The sequence below is a fragment of the Sarcophilus harrisii genome, chromosome 1 (genome assembly GCF_902635505.1).
Source record: "Sarcophilus harrisii chromosome 1, mSarHar1.11, whole genome shotgun sequence".
Classification (NCBI taxonomy): domain Eukaryota; kingdom Metazoa; phylum Chordata; class Mammalia; order Dasyuromorphia; family Dasyuridae; genus Sarcophilus; species Sarcophilus harrisii.
In genome coordinates, this window is record NC_045426.1 from 265,765,524 (window position 1) to 265,782,932 (window position 17,409).

General features: G+C 35.7%; 1 protein-coding gene across 1 annotated transcript in view; it reads right to left on the reverse strand.

The window, feature by feature from the left end:
- Nucleotides 1-3,550: 3,550 nt before the first annotated feature.
- The window catches only part of FAM20C (FAM20C golgi associated secretory pathway kinase), a 151,286-nt gene continuing 137,427 nt past the window's right edge, over nucleotides 3,551-17,409 (reverse strand). The window contains exons 7-10 of the mRNA XM_003761493.4: nucleotides 13,138-13,244; nucleotides 12,649-12,730; nucleotides 11,263-11,322; nucleotides 3,551-4,741 (exon numbers count right to left, since the gene is read on the reverse strand). Coding sequence (XP_003761541.2) covers nucleotides 4,492-4,741; nucleotides 11,263-11,322; nucleotides 12,649-12,730; nucleotides 13,138-13,244 — 499 coding nt within the window. The 3' untranslated portion in view covers nucleotides 3,551-4,491. The remainder of the gene's footprint in view (nucleotides 4,742-11,262; nucleotides 11,323-12,648; nucleotides 12,731-13,137; nucleotides 13,245-17,409) is intronic.

Genomic DNA, 17,409 nt, shown 5'->3' on the forward strand with positions numbered 1-17,409 from the left:
TGTGTGTGTGTGTGTAATGTGAGGCAAATAGGGTTAAGTGACTTGCTAGAGTAAGTATTAAGTGTCTAAGGTTGGATTTGAACTCAGGTCCTCCTGACTTCAGGGTTAGTACTCTATACAGTGCCATCTAGCTGCCCTTTCTGTGCTTTAGTTGTGCAGTTAGGTGGTCCAATGGATAGAGCAACCAGCCCTGGATTTAGGAGCCCCTAAATGCAAATTCAGCTTCAGACGCTTATTAGTTATGTAATCTTGGGCAAATTACTTAACCCCTGGCAAACAAAATTGACTGAAAACTGATTCCAATACAGTTTCAGTTCCCCGGCCAGCGGGCCAACTAGACATCGTCACTCTGACATATGATTATTTTGTAAATCTCCCAAACTCTCCCCTTTCCAAATTCCCAAGATTTCTTTACAAACCAAATTATCTGGAAAGATTGTGAGATACCTAACTTGTCCCACTGGCAATATAGTCATTCTTTCTGTTTTGGTACTCTATATAAAATCCTGTTCCCAGCCCTCCTCCTTGGTTTTCCAGTATTTGCTGCATAGTACCAAGAGCTGCAACTCCTTTCTCCTAATTAAAGACCTTCATTTTGTTGACTATTTTCATTAAAATTTCAGATTGACATGGCAACTTGCCTCCCCCCCAAATTAAAGAATTTATGTTTGATTTTTCACTCTGCTCAAAATTCACTCCACTGAGCTCTGAGGATCTTGATCCGCTCGGTCTAACCCCCTTGTTGTAACCTCTGCCAATTGATCTGGTTGCACCCACCTTGCTTCTAGGAGAGACAGTAGATGGAATGTCCCCTTGACTTTGAGGTGTTTCTGTTCTAATAATCTGTCAGTGATTCTAAAGTCTTCTGGATTTGGAATCTGTGATCCTGAGGTTCAACCCCCCCCACCCCCCCCTTGGAATGCTATTGTTCTGGTAATCTGTCTGTAATGATTGTAAATGTCTTCTGGCCTAGGAGTATAATGGTATTTCTTCCCTTTGACTTTAGGGAAGATATATTACAGATTCCGAGACTCTCTAACTTTAAGGAATGCTATTGTTCTGATAATCTTGTTGGTCAATGATTCTAAAGTCTTCTTGCTTTAGGATAGTTCCTAGATATGCTGTTCACTAATAACCAAATTCCTAAAACCACTCCTCAGTTCTATCTCTATTCCATAAAATTAGCATATCAATTACATGAAGAACTGGATAAATTTGTCTCCTTGCTCCTGGTTCTTTGCTAAATTCATTACGAATTTAGCCTGCTTCAATTGGCATTACAATTACTATAAACTTTGCCCCTTGACTTGGATATGGGTTCAAACCTGCAAATTCTTTTGAGACATCTCTTGATATCAGTCTGTGATCCCAACCTTTTAGGGTTCCTTCCCAACATCAACAGAAGGAAGGAGGGAAGAAGGGAAGAAGGAAAGAATGAAAAGAAGGAAGAATGGAGAGAGGGTAAGAGGGAGGGAAGGGAGAGAAGGAAGGAAGAAGGAAATGAATGAAGGAAGAAAAGGGAAGGAAGGACAGAAAGCTTTATACTTTATAAATATTAGCTTATTTGATCCTCACAGCAACCTCAGAATTTAAGTGTTATTATTATCCACATTTTGCAACTATGGAAACTGAGACAGGCAGCGCTAAATGACTTATATAGGATCATATAATCAGTAAATATTGATGTTAGGTTTAAATTCAAATTTTCCTGACTCCGGGCCCAGTGAATTGTACCACCTAGATAGCAAAAATATCTCGTATGTGAAAGGACTATTGTCCCATGTCATATTTTCATTAGAGAAGAATGAGAAGCAGGGGTGCAATAGAAAGATCATTAAACTAAAAGTGATCACGCAAGTCACAGCCTCAGGTTGCTCCTGTGTAAAATGGAGGTCACAGACTAACTAGATCAGGGGTTGGTGAACTAGGGCTAGAGGCAAGCCCTGCACCCCTACTGGTTCTTATAGGGCCTGAGTTATCCTTCAGGGTAACTTGCCTGCCTTTCATCTACATGGTTGACAGAGACAGAGACTGAAAGACAGAGAGACAGAGAGAGAGAGAAAAAGAGAAATAGAGAGAGACAGAGAGATACAGAGAGAGACACAGAGAGAAATACACAAAGAGAGAGAGATACACAGAGAGAGAAATACAGAGAGACAGAGAGAGATACAGAGAGAGAGACAGAGATACAGAGAGAGAGAGAGAGAGAGAGAGAAAATACAGAGAATAAGAGAGGGAGGAGGAAAAAGCATTTGTATCAACCTACTATGTCTTAGGCACTGTGCCAAAGGCTTTACAAATATTTCCTTTGATCCTCACAATAATCAGTAAGGTAGGTATTATTACCACCCCCATTTTACAGTTAAGGAAACTGAGGCAGAGGTTAAGTGACTTGCCCCTAATCATACATCTACTAAGTGTCTGAGGCTGCATTTGAATTCTGGTTTTCTTGATTTTAGGTCTAGCACTCTTTACATATATGTGTGTGTGTGTGTGTGTGTGTGTATACATATATATATATATAAAATTAATAAAAAGAAGCAAAAAGAATTAAAACCAATGTAGCTTGGGAGAGAGGCTACTAACAATTGGGTAAATCAAAAAAGCAGAAGCTGCTGCTTGAGCTCTGTCTTGTAGAGAGAAAGGGATTTTATGAGACAGAGGCTTTCCAGACATGGAAAATGCTAATACAAATGGTTGGAGATGGGAGATAGAATATTATGTTTTTAGTGACAGAAAAAGGATCAGCTTTTCTGGTATCAAAAGTGCAGGAGGGGGAGCAGTAACAGGTTCCATTTATTCACTGTCCATTCTCAAAAGGAGTAAAGGACTTCAAATATTTAATTTGTCCTAAAACTACATACTTCATGGTCATGATTCATAGTGTTTCAGTGTTTGATGAACAAATCAACACTCTTTTTAATTTTGTAGACTTGTTTTATATCCATTACCCTTTGGCTTCAGATGGTTTTCTGTAAGCCTAAAATGATCCTCCAGATATATTTCCATTTAAACATTAGATTATCCTGCCAGATGTATTTGCAGTTGAATAGATTATTTTCACATAAATTCACATTAATGTGTTCATCTTTCCTTACATCTTTTTCTTCTTGCTTCTTTTTTTCTTCTTCCCTTCTTCATTTCCTTCCTTCCCATTTCATAGCATTCTCCCTTTTTTGTTCCTTTCTTTTATTTTTCCTTCCTTAGGCAGTTAGTTGATTCAATAGACATAACTCTGGATCTATAGTTGGAAAGACCTGAGTTCCAACCTAGCCTCTGATACTTATTTTATATCTGTCTGCCTCAATTTCCTCTGTAAAACTGGTATAACAATAGCCCAGAGCCCCAGAGTTGTAGTGAGGATGGAATGAAATATTTGTGAAGTACTCTGCAAACCTTAAAGTGTCAGAACTATTTTTATTGTTGAGGACACTGAAGAGTGAATTCATGCTTCAGGCAGAGAGAAGGATTGTTTGAAGTCCTTTTAAGTAAAACATTGTAAAATTCTCCAGTTCTGCAATTGATAAGTAACCCACAGAAGCACTCCGGCTACACATCTGCCATATTTTTATTGTACTTGTACCACGTTGCAAACAATTCCACCAAAAAAAAAAAAAAAAATGCTGCAAAAGTAAGCCTATGGCTGCAGACTGCAGATTTACTCATATATGTATATATTTACACCAAACTATCAAAAGCAAAGTCAGGACAGTAGCGGTTTCCCTTCGCCCATCTAGAAAGGTCAGGATTGCTACTTAGTGATGGATAAATAGAACAACTCATCATTTTACATCACTTTGTAAAAACCAACATTCAAGTATTTTCTGAAAATGAACAATTATTGAAATTCCATTTGGATTAACCACTGAGCTTTTAGAGTTTTCCTCTCAATTCTTTAAGCGCTGAGGCCCAACCCCCTTTCCCACCCCAAACTTTTAGTTTTGGGTCAGGTCTAGCACAGGACAGCCCATGATGGAGTAACATAATTGACCAAGCAGATGTCACCCGGAAAAAATGGTGAGGTATCAGATGATGTCGCCTCTGCTCTGTGAAACTTGGTAGGTAGATCTGTGGTTCTCACACACACATACATATACATGTATGTGTGGGTACATATATAAATATGTACCCACACACACATATATAGAAACCATATGCAAATACAAAATATCAAAGGCCTCCTTTCCATACAAAAAAAAAAAAAAAAAAAAGACAGCACGCAGTTGCCACCAATCCATTTCATCTGTCAGTGATCATAATATTTTTCCAACACTTTCATATTGTTTCGGGGAACTACTTATAAGCATTGCATTAGATTTAGTTCATAATTATCTAATCTTTCTCAGAGTGTCTTTACCTACTTTGGGAACAATTATATCTCAATTCTGAATTCACTGAATTCACAAAGTGGCGTACACATAGTCTCTTGCAAGACTTTTTTCTTCTTTTCCTTCTTTCACTCGTAAAAACAGGAACGCTGCTTTAATTTTACTACCTCTTGGTTGTGATCGTGTTGGTAGTGTCAAAGTCATTTTCAACCACGCTGTTATAACCATCTTTTTCTATACAGTCCCTAACAGCCTGGAGAACAATCCGTAGCCGTCTATCCAGGGCCTCTAAATGTAACTGGTAGAGAATGGGAGCGATTTTGTCTTTGAGCAAAGATTCTTCCATCAAGTCGCTCAGCTTGTATTCTTCCTTAGCAAGCAATTGTAGTCGCAGGTAGGTGGACTTCCTTATTCTGGGAAAGAAAGAGTAAAATAAAAAAAACTCAGTCTCCAGATCTCTGGCAAACCAGAACAGAAAATAGATATACTTTATTGGCTCTTGGGAACTCATAGTAGGATAAGAGCATAAAGGGAAGAAACAGCGCAAAGATAGTCAGTGAATAACAAAATCCCCATGTATTCCAATTCTAACTATTTGAAGTAATAATTATGTAAAATATTGTATTTGGCTCCAGTCTAATGGAAATGTGCAGTACAAATTCAAATAAATTAAAAAAAAAAAACTTTATGGGATTCATTACTTGTATTCATCAGGATCTAGCAGTAGTATGTGGTAACTAAGTGGCACACTGGATAGAGGAATGGGTTTTGGAGTCAGGAGGATCTGAGTTCAAATGTGAAGCTAGACACTGACTAACTATGGAACTCTGGGCAAGTCACCTAATCCAATTTGCCTCAGTTTCCTCATTTATAAAATGAGCAAGAGAAGGAAATGACAAATTAGTCTGGTATTTTTGTAAAGAAAATCCCAAGTGGGATCATAAAGAGTTAGACATGTATGAAATGGCTCAAAAAAAAAAAAAAAAAAAAAAGCCCTCTGTAATATATTTGACTAGCAATCTAGGTAAGCTAGGGTGGGTGACCAGAGTTTTGCTCCAGAACAGGATATTTAAAAAGTACTGGGAGTAATACTGACCTCTCCTTGGGAGCACTTCTCCCTTGTCCCCCCTGCTCTACCCTTCCTGAGGGCAGGGGGAGAAAGGATGCTTTCTCTCCACCTTGTCCTGTTTCAGTGATATCAGAAAACATATTTTCTTCTTGCTTTCTCCCCTACGGCCCACTGCCCAAAGGCCTCAGGGCCTTTCTCTTCCTTTGACAATTTAGAATCATTATTATGTTTGGGGACACACTGGCTTTCTCCTGTGACTACCTCTGTGGAACAAATCATCCCCTCCTACCCTTGCTGCCTACCTCCAGGTATAGAAGTAGGTAGCTTCTACTCAGTCCTACATCCTTCAAGCACTCCATCCCTCACCTTTTGTGTGACCCAGGCCAAGATGTTTTATTAGTTGTTCTAATAATTAGTTGTTCACAGTTCTGCCATCTATATGGTTCAAATTCGTGGTGTGGTGGAAAATGGATTAAGATCCTGGGGATGTGGACTGAAGTCTTGGCTTTCCTGCTAATTATCTACATGACCATGGGTAAACCACTTTATTTCTATAGAACAAAGTCTGTTCATCTGAATACTGTACAGGGATTATGAAAACAATGAGTCTGGAGTCTCAGGGGTCTTGGATTTAGATACAGTCTCCTTTACTTCCTACTTTTGTTGCCATTGGATAAATAGCTTCATCTCTCTTTGGACCTCAGTGTCCCTCTCTGCAAACTGAGGAGGTTGGAAACAGATGGCCTTAAAAGTTTTCTGGCTCTGATCTGTGATCTGGTGCAATCTTATAAAGACATTGACTGGTCTAAGTCAATGGTTCTTAAAATCTGCTCTGGAAAACGTGAGGCTAAAACAATTTTCATAATGATACTGACATTTTAATTTTAAGCTCTAATACAGTAAAAAGTGACAGACACAAACAAAAACTCTTTATGGGGAAAAGAAAATAACTTTAAGAGTGAAAAAAGAGCACTGAGATCAGAAAGTTTTGAGAATTTCTGGCCTATGTGATTTCTGATATCCTCTATCTAACTTTGACATTCTGTGTTTGTCCAGTCAAGGAGATGCTATGTGGAATTGGACTAAAGTCAAGTGGGCTTTAGGTCCCCTCCCCCAATTCCTGAAATTCTACCACTAGTGACTCATTCCTTTGTATTGATGTTCTACTTTTCTTTCCCCCCAGTCCTGTGAATCACCTGAGAAGACTAACATGTCAGCTTTCTAACACTACAGCATCAATTTGTTAACATTGTTGTTGATGTTCAGTCATGTCTGACTCTTTATGACTTGAAGATGTTTACATATATATTATATGTATATAATATATATATTATATTATATATATAAATACACACATGCATATATATGTTTATATGTTCATATATGTACATAGTACATACACAAATACAAATATTTTTAAAGTCTTCAATTCAATCATTTTCTGTTGTGCCCAACCCTTTGTGACCGCATCTGGGATTTTATTGGCAAAGATACTGGAATGGTTTGTCATTTCCTCCTCCAGTTCATTTTACATATGATGAAACTGAGACAAACAGAGTGAAGTGATTTGCCCAGGGTCATACAGTAAGTGTCTGGGGCCAAATTTGAACTCGTAACTCTACGCCCAGAGCTCTATTTGCTTAGTTGCCATCAGTGAGTTAACACTAGAGTATAAATGAGTTTCTCCTTCCCAGGGGGAAAGACCAGGATAATTTAAAAGCCCAGGGCCCAGAGGGGCTGGCAGGGGGAGGAATACAGGAAGAAAAGCTTTAAAGACTAACTCTAATTGTACCTCAAATTTATTTCCTACAGTCCTGGGTGTCAATATAACATTAGCCACATTTTAGCTGTTCGAGCAGTTTGAGAAGGAAGGTACCCAATTTTCCACCTTATTTTTGCCAGTCAGGAAGGCATTTCTGAACATTTACCCATAAAGAGTACAATAATGGGAACCACTCACCACAGTTTTATGATGGTGGAGCACTTTACATACATTATCTTATTTGATCTGCATAACAATGCAGTAAAGTTTATAGCACCAAAATCACCATTTTATAAAGTGGAGAGAGTTTAAAGATGTTTCCCAAGGTCACATAGACAGTAAGAGGCACAGTCTGGCCTCATACTCACTGACTCCCCATCCAGTGTTCTTTTGATTTCTATCCTATCTCCCAAAGGTCTGAAATGGCATTTCTCACATTCTAAACAAAGCTACCATAATCTTAGCTAATTTTTACAGGTGTAATTTTGCACTCAAGGATCCTGGATTTGGATGGAGGAGGACAATACTGGGAGAATAGACTGTCCAGAATCAGCTATAAGTGATTCCTCATTGAAATTACTTTGTATTAACTTGGCATTTATAAGCATATACTAGTGCGTGCAAAATGCTGTTTCCCCCAAGAGAAAATAAGCTCTTTGAGGGCAGGCACTAATTTCATTTTTTGCCTTTATATCTCCAGCACTTGATTATTGATTGAATGATAATGGTAGATAATTTTAGATTTGTTATAATAGCATCTGGGTTTAATTCCTAGCTTTTCTTCCTATATAACCTCAAACAAATTACTTCCCCTTCTATGTATCTCATTTTCTTCTCCAAGAAAGTGGGAGTTGGATTAGGCAATCTGTTAATTCTCTTCTAGCTCTATATTCTACGAAGGCAGTATAGCATAGCAGAAAGAGAAATAGGTAAATCTGGAGTCATGACTTAAAAATATAAATTCTAATTCTATTACTTATATACATCATCTATTTAGGGCTCCATTTTCTCATCTGTAAAATGAAAGGGTTAGGTTGGATCTCTTAGGGTTCCTCTTTCAGCTCTCAGGCTATGGTTCTAGGAACTGATAAAATGGGAGCAGTGAGCTCTGTCACTGGGCTTCTATTGCAATCTCCAAGCAAATGATATAGAATCTGAAAGTGGGCTTAACTACCACTACCCACCCTCACCAGAATCCTAAATCCCATCCCATTATGTGCTCTTTAGAAAAGAGTTCAATGGTGATAGGAACACTTTTTGTGCTAGCAAAACAAAACACAAAACATGAAACCTAGAAACAAACCAGGTGCCCATGGGTTAGTAAAGGGCTGAATGACCAGTGGCACTATGTATTAATAAAATAGTAGCATAGCTTTAAAAAAGAAAAACGTGTATAAACTGTATAAATAAGAAAAAAGAGAAGAGCCAATTGAACATACAAAATAATTATAATAATAAATGAAGGCAATTCTAAAATGTAGTCAGCTGATTTCATATTTTAGTGCAGCAGACAACAGATATGATATAGGAAGAAGATAAAGCACATGTCCTTGAGGATAACTAGGTGTTATAAGATTTAGAGCATTGCTCTTGGGAATTTGATAACCTACTATTGAGTTTGATACCTGTTTCAGAGACTTTCTAGCTTTATTACCCCTGGCAAATTATCTAAACTCTCATGAGCTTCAATTCTTTCATCTGTAAAATGGAAATAATAATAGCCTCTAATACTGAGTTGTGATGATTAAATGAAATAATATATGGAAAGGGCTTTGTAAACTTCAGTGTTAAATAAATGTTTATTATTATGATTATTGTTATTATGCCTCTTCTCTCAAAGAACTCTTTGCTGAGGAAAATAAGGGATATTTTATTATATCACAAGTATCAATGTTATCAGGGTATATCAGTTTATTTTTTTAAGTGAGTTAAAGGAAAACCTTTTCTACAGAATTATTTCCCAATAGGTCTTCACAGAACTGCTCTGATTACTTAGAAGTCATTGCTTACTAATTAAACATAATTTCATCTTTGATGTGGGAGATATTTGGATGGGTGGATGAGTGGGAGACAAGGAAATCTAGGGATAGGCAGGAATCTCTGTAGAAATGTGATTTCTCACAAACCATCACAATGAAAAGTTGGCTTCTTTTCGACTGGTTTTAAAGCTGCTTTAAATAGGGGCTAGTTTAAAATGGGTCACCTTGAAGAGCTTATTACCATTCCCAGCCAAAAGACTATCCAGGCATTCAGCTGCCTTCTTGGTCTCCTTTCCTAGGAGAAAGATCACTTGGGAGATGAATGGCTCTGTTCCCAATATTTCAGAATTCAGGAGATTGGATTTTAGTCCCAGCTCTAATACTAACTTATTATGAGAACTTGGGCAATTAATCAAGCAGTCAAGTGACAAACATTTATAAAGCAACTTTTATGTCATAGACTCATGCTAGCATACACCAATACAGACAACAAAATAATTCCTATTCTTTCTGGAATGATTTTTTCCTTATCCATAAAATGGATACATAAATTATATATAAATTGGATTATACGATCTCTTAGATCCCCTCTAGTTTTAAAATTCAATGATTCTGACCAAACCACTTATTTTGAAAATAACTAATGAATAACTGGAATTTTTTAAATAAGTAACTATTTGCATCCTAATGCTATTTTTCTCAGAATGATATATTAATGTAATCAAATGTAACCTGCTACAGTACCACTCACATCATGTTTCTCTTTCCTTGTCGTCAGAGTAGCTAGTTGAAGTAATTTCAGTTGGGCATGAAAGGATATAGCATTGCAGAGGGACAGCCCCAAAGTGGGTACAGTAGAATCACATAGATGTCAGTTATCCCTTAGAAAGTCTGATCCACATTAATAAATTAATTGTTGGTGGAGTTGTGAACTGATCCAACCATTCTGGAGAGTAATTTGCAACTATGCCCAAATTTGGGCTATCAAACTGTACATACCCTTTGGTCCAACAGTGTCTCTACTGGGCCAATATCCCAAAAAGATCATTAAAAAGAGAAAAGGACCCACACATGCAAAAATGTTTGCAGCAGCTTTTTTAGTAGTGGCAAGGAGCTGGAAACTGAGTGGATGCCCATCAGTTGGGGAATGACTAAATAAGTTAGGATATCTGAATATTATAGAATATTATTGTTCTGTAAGAAACAACCAGCAGGATGATTCCAGAAAGGCCTGGAGAGACTTACATGAATTGATGCTAAGTGAAGAGAGTAGAACCAAGAAAACATTGTACAGAACAACAACAAGATTATGTGATTATCAACTCTGATGGACTTGTCTCTTTTCAACAATAAGGTCATTCAGGCCAATTCCAATACACTTGTGATGGAGAGAGTTTGTTGCATCCAGGGAGAGGACTGTGGGGACTGAATATGGATCACAACATAGTATTTTCACCTTCTTTGTTGCTTTTTTTCCCTCATTTTTCCCCTTTTGATCTAATTTTTCTTGTGCAGAATCATAATTGTGGAAATATGTTTAGAAAAATTGCATGTTTAACTTATATTGGATTGCTTGATGTCTAGGGGAGGAAGAAGAAGGAAAGGAGGGAGAAAATTTTGAAACACAAGCTTTTGCAAGGGTGAATACTGAAAATTATCTTTGCATTGTATTATCTTTGCATTGAAAAATAAAAAGCTATTATTATGAAGGAAGGAAGGAAGGAAGGAAGGAAGGAAGGAAGTCTGATCCTCACTTCCCATGGGAACTAGTAAGGAAAATGAACCCAGGGAGAGGAAAATAACAACAATGGGAGCCTATAGGCAGTTATGCTATATGTAATAATATTAATACATAGATAGCTAGGAAGTTCAAGAGGCATTGGGACACTAGATGTGGAGGAAAGGACATATATATCTTTCTCAGGGAGCAAGCACGATTCCCCACCAAATGCTGGTGACATGGGCAAAGCTACATTTGCCTCGGAGTTACAGCTCTGCTTATCATGCAAGAGTTGGAAAAACAGCTGATTTAATTTCAAATATCATATTTTCAGGACTTTTTGTAATGATAATTGATGATAAAAGAGTTCATTAATAACTGGGACTAACCACAAAAGAACTCACCTGCAGCATTGATTTAAAGGCACCAAAATGGAGAGCTCATCATGAGAGTATTTTCCAAACCTATTTGAAGCAAGAAATACATTTTATATATATAGTCACATTGGGAGTCACAGAATGTCAAGTCTGCATCTATGTGTGTTCTGTAAAACACATAGGCATAAGAGAAGCATGTCTTTATGCTGGAGTTGGCTGGAGTTGACTAGACCAGAAAAAAGAAGGCACAGATGAATGAACAGAGAGTTGTCGGGTAAAGATAGAAATTCAGGGAGATATGAACTGTCAAATAGTTTATTGTATAGTATAATTACAGTAGTGGCTCATTTAGCTAGTTTCAACATGGAATGGGATGTTCTACATAAATGAATTTTCCAGATAACTGAAGCTTTCAGTTTCATATATCCAATTATTTCTTATTTTACCCATTTTGGTGGGAAATCTTTATGAAACAGCTGGTAGCACAATTCCTTGGATCTTAAACAGAGCATAATGAACACAATTTAATATTTTAAGGGGATAAAGCAGCTAGGTAGTGCTGGGCCTGAAGCATGGAACACCTGAATTCAAATCTTACCTCAGACCTTACTAACTGTGTGTGATTTTACACAAGTTAATTAACCTCTGCCTGCCTCAGTTTCTTCCTCTGCAAAATGAGGATAACAATATCACCTACCTTCCAGGTTTGTTGTGAGGAACAAATGAGATAATATTTGTAAAGTACTTATCAACACAGTTGCCTGGCACATAGTAAAACGCTTAATAAATTTTTGTTCCCTACCCTTTATTGATGACTGAGGGTTATCAATATAAATGTAATCCAGAGATGCCCACAGAGACTACTGGTAATAACAGTGATAAAAATAGCTACCATTCATGTAATCTCTTAAAATTTGCAAAGTACTTTACATATATCAGCTCATTTGATATTAAGCCAAATAAAGTAGTTTGACCCTATACCAAATGGCCCCAGACTGTGGGTGAGCTAGGAATCCTTCCATCTTCTCTCTATTATCAGATATCTTTGAATTTCCAAAATGTGATTTATTTTACATTTGATAATTTAAAAATTCTCTCCTCCCCCCAATTTTACATGTAATTCTAAATCAAAGGGCCTGAATGGGTTGGTACTTCTATTAAAAAGTCAAGTGCATAGACACTGTAACAGATTTCTCTCCATTCTTATTAATTTTCTTTCTTTTTTTTTTTTTGTTTCAGTATGTAAATTTGGTTTTCTCTTCAATAAATCTCATTTATTTTTAAGAAGACCCTTTTGCTTATTTCCACTTTCAGGAAAGTTACCAGATATTTGAAGTTTTGGGAATATGAATATACAGCTAAATGGAGATGTTACAATGCTATTGTTTTATTTAGAAGAACAAAGAACCTTACCCTCTTCCATTGTCTAAGTGAATAATAAATGTTTCATTGCCAAACTTTTCAAAAGTCTCATAATGATGTCGATCCATGTTTCCTGTGGAAGGAACCAGAAACAATTTTGAATCTTGGAAGTTGAAAATTCAAGGATGTAAAATAAGAGACATTAGCTTCTTGCAGAGAGCAGAGTATTTCTTACTCCCCTTATATATAATTTCTAAGCCCTAACAACTAAAATAAAAATAGTAAATCTTAGGTGCCTGCTCAAACTATTAGACCTATTCACAGAAATAACAAGCTGGAGTATTATGTTTGGGACTTTTAACAATACATCTGTATTAATATTTGATGGTTTTAATCTATTTTGTTACTTATGTAGATCTGCCTTCCATAAAAAATAGGCTCATATCTTCATGCCATGTATCAAAAATTGCTTGGTTACACATGGCCCTCCCAATAATTCAAATTCTTTTTACAGTTAATTTAATAGGATCAGACACATACCCATTAAGAAATCAAAAATGGTCATGTCCATTATATCCAAAATGCGGTTGCTATTGTATGGTGGTGTTTGCTTCACTTCTTCACAGTAATCAGGGTCCACTTCCCATCTGAAAGGAACAACTGGCATGAAGGCAATTCTCATCTTAATAATGAACCAATTTATTTTAAGGACAATTGAAGACACAATGAATCAGCTTTAAGGAGCTCCTTATTGAGAGAAGACAAAAATGAAGAAATGACTTCAAATTGCAGTAGGCAATATTATATGTTAAATCTAAGTAAAAAAATATATTTCTATCTTTAAGAACAGCAGTTACTGCCCTAAAAAAAAAACCCAAGTATTATATGAATACAATCACAAAACACTTTTCAAAGAAATAAATAAAGATCTAAACAAAACTTGAAGAAATATTAATTGCTCATGGGTAGGTTGAGCCAATAATATAATAAAAATGACAATTTTACCTAAGTTATAGTTTATTTATTCAGTGGCATACCAATTAAACTGTAAAATAATTATTGTATAGAGCTAGAAAAAATATTAAGAAAATTCATATGGAAGGACAAAAAGTCAAGAATATCAACAGATTTAATGAAAAAATGTAAAGGAAGACTGAGAAACAGTTTCACATTTCAAGCTGTATTACAAAGTGATCATCATCAAAATAACATAGTACTGGCTAAGAAATAAAAGTGGTGGATCAATGGAATAGATTAAGTACCCAATACATTAGTAAATGACTACAGATCCAAGAACTCATCATTCAATAAAAATTGCTGGATAAACTAAAAAGCAGTTTGGCAGAAACTAAGCATAGACTAACATCTCATTCTATATACCAAGAGAAGGTCAAAATGAATAAATGACTTAGATATAAACAGTAATATCATAGTAAACTAGGAAACCATGGAAAAGGGTACCAGTCAGAGATACTGATAAGAAAAAAAATTATGACTAAATAAGAAGAGATAAAAGGCATTACATGAGGTAAAATAAATAATTTTGATTAAAAATTAAATTTTTAATGAAATTAAAAGGCTTTTGTATAAACAAAACAAATGCAGCCAAAATTAGAAGGAAAACAAAAAAGTGGGAATTGGGGGGGGGGGGGAGGAGGACATAACAGTAAGTTTCTCTGATAAAGGTCTCAAGTTTCAAATATATAGGGAACTGAGCTAAATTTATTTATTTAGTTTTCCAATTACATGTAAAGATGGTTTTCAACATTAATTTTTGTAATGTTTTGAGTTCCAATCTTTTCTCCTCTCTTCCTTACCTACCCTCCCTTCAGAAAGACAGTAAGCAATCTGATATACATGTACAATTGTTTTAAATATATTTCCGTATTAATCATGTTAGGAAATAAAAATCAGAACAAAAGGGCAAAACTATGAGAAAGAAAAAGTAAACAAACCAAAAAAAAAAAATAAATAAAAATAGTATACTTCAAACCTTATTCAATCTCCATAATTCTCTCTTTGCACATAGATGGAATTTTCTATCCCAAGTCTATTGGAATTGTCTTGGATTACTTTATTTTGGAGAAGAGCTAAATCCATCATAATTGATCATCACATAATCTTGCTGTTTCTGTATAATGTTCTTCTGATTCTACTCACTTCACTCAGCATTATGTATGTTCATATGTCTTTCCAGGCTTTTCTGAAATAGCCTGCTCATCATTTCTTATAGAATAATAATATTCCTTCCATTCATATGTCATAACTTATTTAGCTATTCCTCTATTGATGGGCATCCACTCTATTTCCAATTGTTTGCCATTAAAAAAAAGAGCTGATATAAACATTTTTTTCACATATGGATCCTTTCCCCTCTTTTATGGTCTCTTTGGAATACAGACCCACTGAGCCAAATTTATTAAAATGAGAGCTATTCCCTATTAGTCAAAGGACATGAGTAAGTAGTTTTCAGAAGAAGAAATCAGTTATCAACAGTCACATGAAAAAAATGTTCTAAATCACTATTGATTGCAGAAAGGAAAATTAAAACAATTCTGAGATACCACCTCATACTAATCAGATTGGCTAACATGATACAAAAGAAGAACGATAAATGTTGGGTGGGGATGTAGAAAAACTGGCATGCTCATTCACTATGATGGAATTGTGAACTAGAATACAATCATTCTGAAGAACAATTTGGAATTACAAACTATGCAGACTCTTGACCCAGTAATATACCACTGCTATGTATGTATCTCAAAAAAATTTTTAAAAAGGAGAGGGGAAGGACTCAGGACTCAGGTAAAGAATTAGCAATTGAGGGGACATCTATCAATTGGAGAATGACAGAATAAGTTGTGGTATATCACTGTGATGGAATACTATTGTACTATAAGAAATAATAAGGGGAAATAGTTTCAGAAAAATCTAGAAAGACTTGTATGAATTGATGCAAAGTGAAGTGAGAAGAATCAGAAGAACACTGTATATAACAATATTTTAAGGATGATCAATTGTGGAAGATTTGATTACTGTGATCAAGACAATTACCAAAGACAATTCTGAATACTATCCATTTGTAGAAAGAGAACTGATGAACTCTGAAATCAGATTGAAGCATACTTTGCTTTAACCCTCATTTTTTAGTACTTTATTTTGTTTGTGGGTTGTTGTTGTTGGGTTTTTTTTTTTTTTTCGCAACATGGCTAGTGTGGAAATATATCTTGAATGTCTTCACATGTATAACTGATATCAAATTGCTGGCCTTCACGAGGAGGGAGTGAGAAATTTTGGAACTCAATTTTTTAAAAAAAATTTTTAAAAAAAGATTGTTAAATTTTTTTACATGTAATTGAAAAATAAATAAAATTAATTTTTAAAAATATTATTAATCACAGATAAATTATCAAAAAAAGCAGTGTGATAAGTTCCTTGTGAATAAGGACCATTTTTCAAGAATGGTTTAGGTAACATTTCTTACTAAGTTGGATCACTGAGGTTAAGTGGATAGACAAAATCACTTCTAGATATTCTTTAGTCATATTAAAGGAGATACCCATCCAAAATCAAGACTCTTAGGAATGTGCCATGATTCTTTTCCCTAATTCTCCTTCCTTTTGGGCTCTGAGAACCATTTTCTCTATGCAATTCTCCTTTAGTTCTCAGTATATGAGTAATTTACTCTTAGGGAACCTAGCTTGTGGCAAAGTCACACATGCACACACCTGCTCAAAAGTACTATCTATTCTATGGATTTAAATTAGTAACAATATCTACTGGTGGACTCTGGACAAAGAATAAAAAACTTCAATAAGAGGAGTATTTGGGGCCCAGTTTTGCAGAAAAAAAGTCAGCTACCTGGGAGACCTTGCTAAATAGAGACAACCTTAAGGGGAAGTGCATATCTCCCCCACTGAGCTATTTCCTTTTGTCTGAAATTCTACCATTACTAACTCTTTCCTTTATTTACAATTGTTTTTCTCTGAGGATTCTCTATCCAAGCACTCCAGAGAGGGCTAACACATTATCTAGTTGGCACCCAGGTGTGAATTGATTACTTCTCTTTTTTTGTTTACAAAGAAAAGAGCAGCAGAATATGTGGAGAACTATCTTATTTCTGTACTGACAGGAGAAGGGGTGTTGTATACGTCTGGTAGGATGCAGTGTTGACATTAAAGTGAATGATGGAATTGACAAGAAGTGGGATGGAGAGGGGATGGATTCAGAAAACAAAGGTGAGAAGTACTGAACACAATCCTATCAACTTTCCAGGTTTCTACTGGGAGGAAAGGTACAAAAAAGGCTTTTCTCCTTTATGTTCCCCAAAGGGACCTTCTCAGGTCCAAAGCATCTCTTTTATTTAATTATAAATACTATTATAAAAGTCTTCATATAGAAAAGTTTTTTGATGTTCCAGTTAAAGCTCATTTATATTAAGCAATATTCTAAATAGGATCTCATTAAATTGGATTGTAACAATTTTTAAAATAAATTAGCCAGGCCTGGCTCGAAGCTTGTCTCTGTACCATCGTTTATTAAACAAGTATAAATATAGTATAAACAAGGTGAAAAAGGTCACAATTAATGTGCTTATTATCAACCCTCACTAACTTGCAAAATTAGTGGGTGAATTACAACTAACCCTTATCTATGCAGCAAATAAAATAGGTTCATGGATCCAGAACAGAACAAGATTTTAAAAGTTATCAAATACAACTCTAAACTGAAACTGAGGCCTCAGAATGTTAACTGACTTGTTTTCTATAGTCACATGGATAGTAAGAGGCTGTGTGAAAATTCCAGCATCCA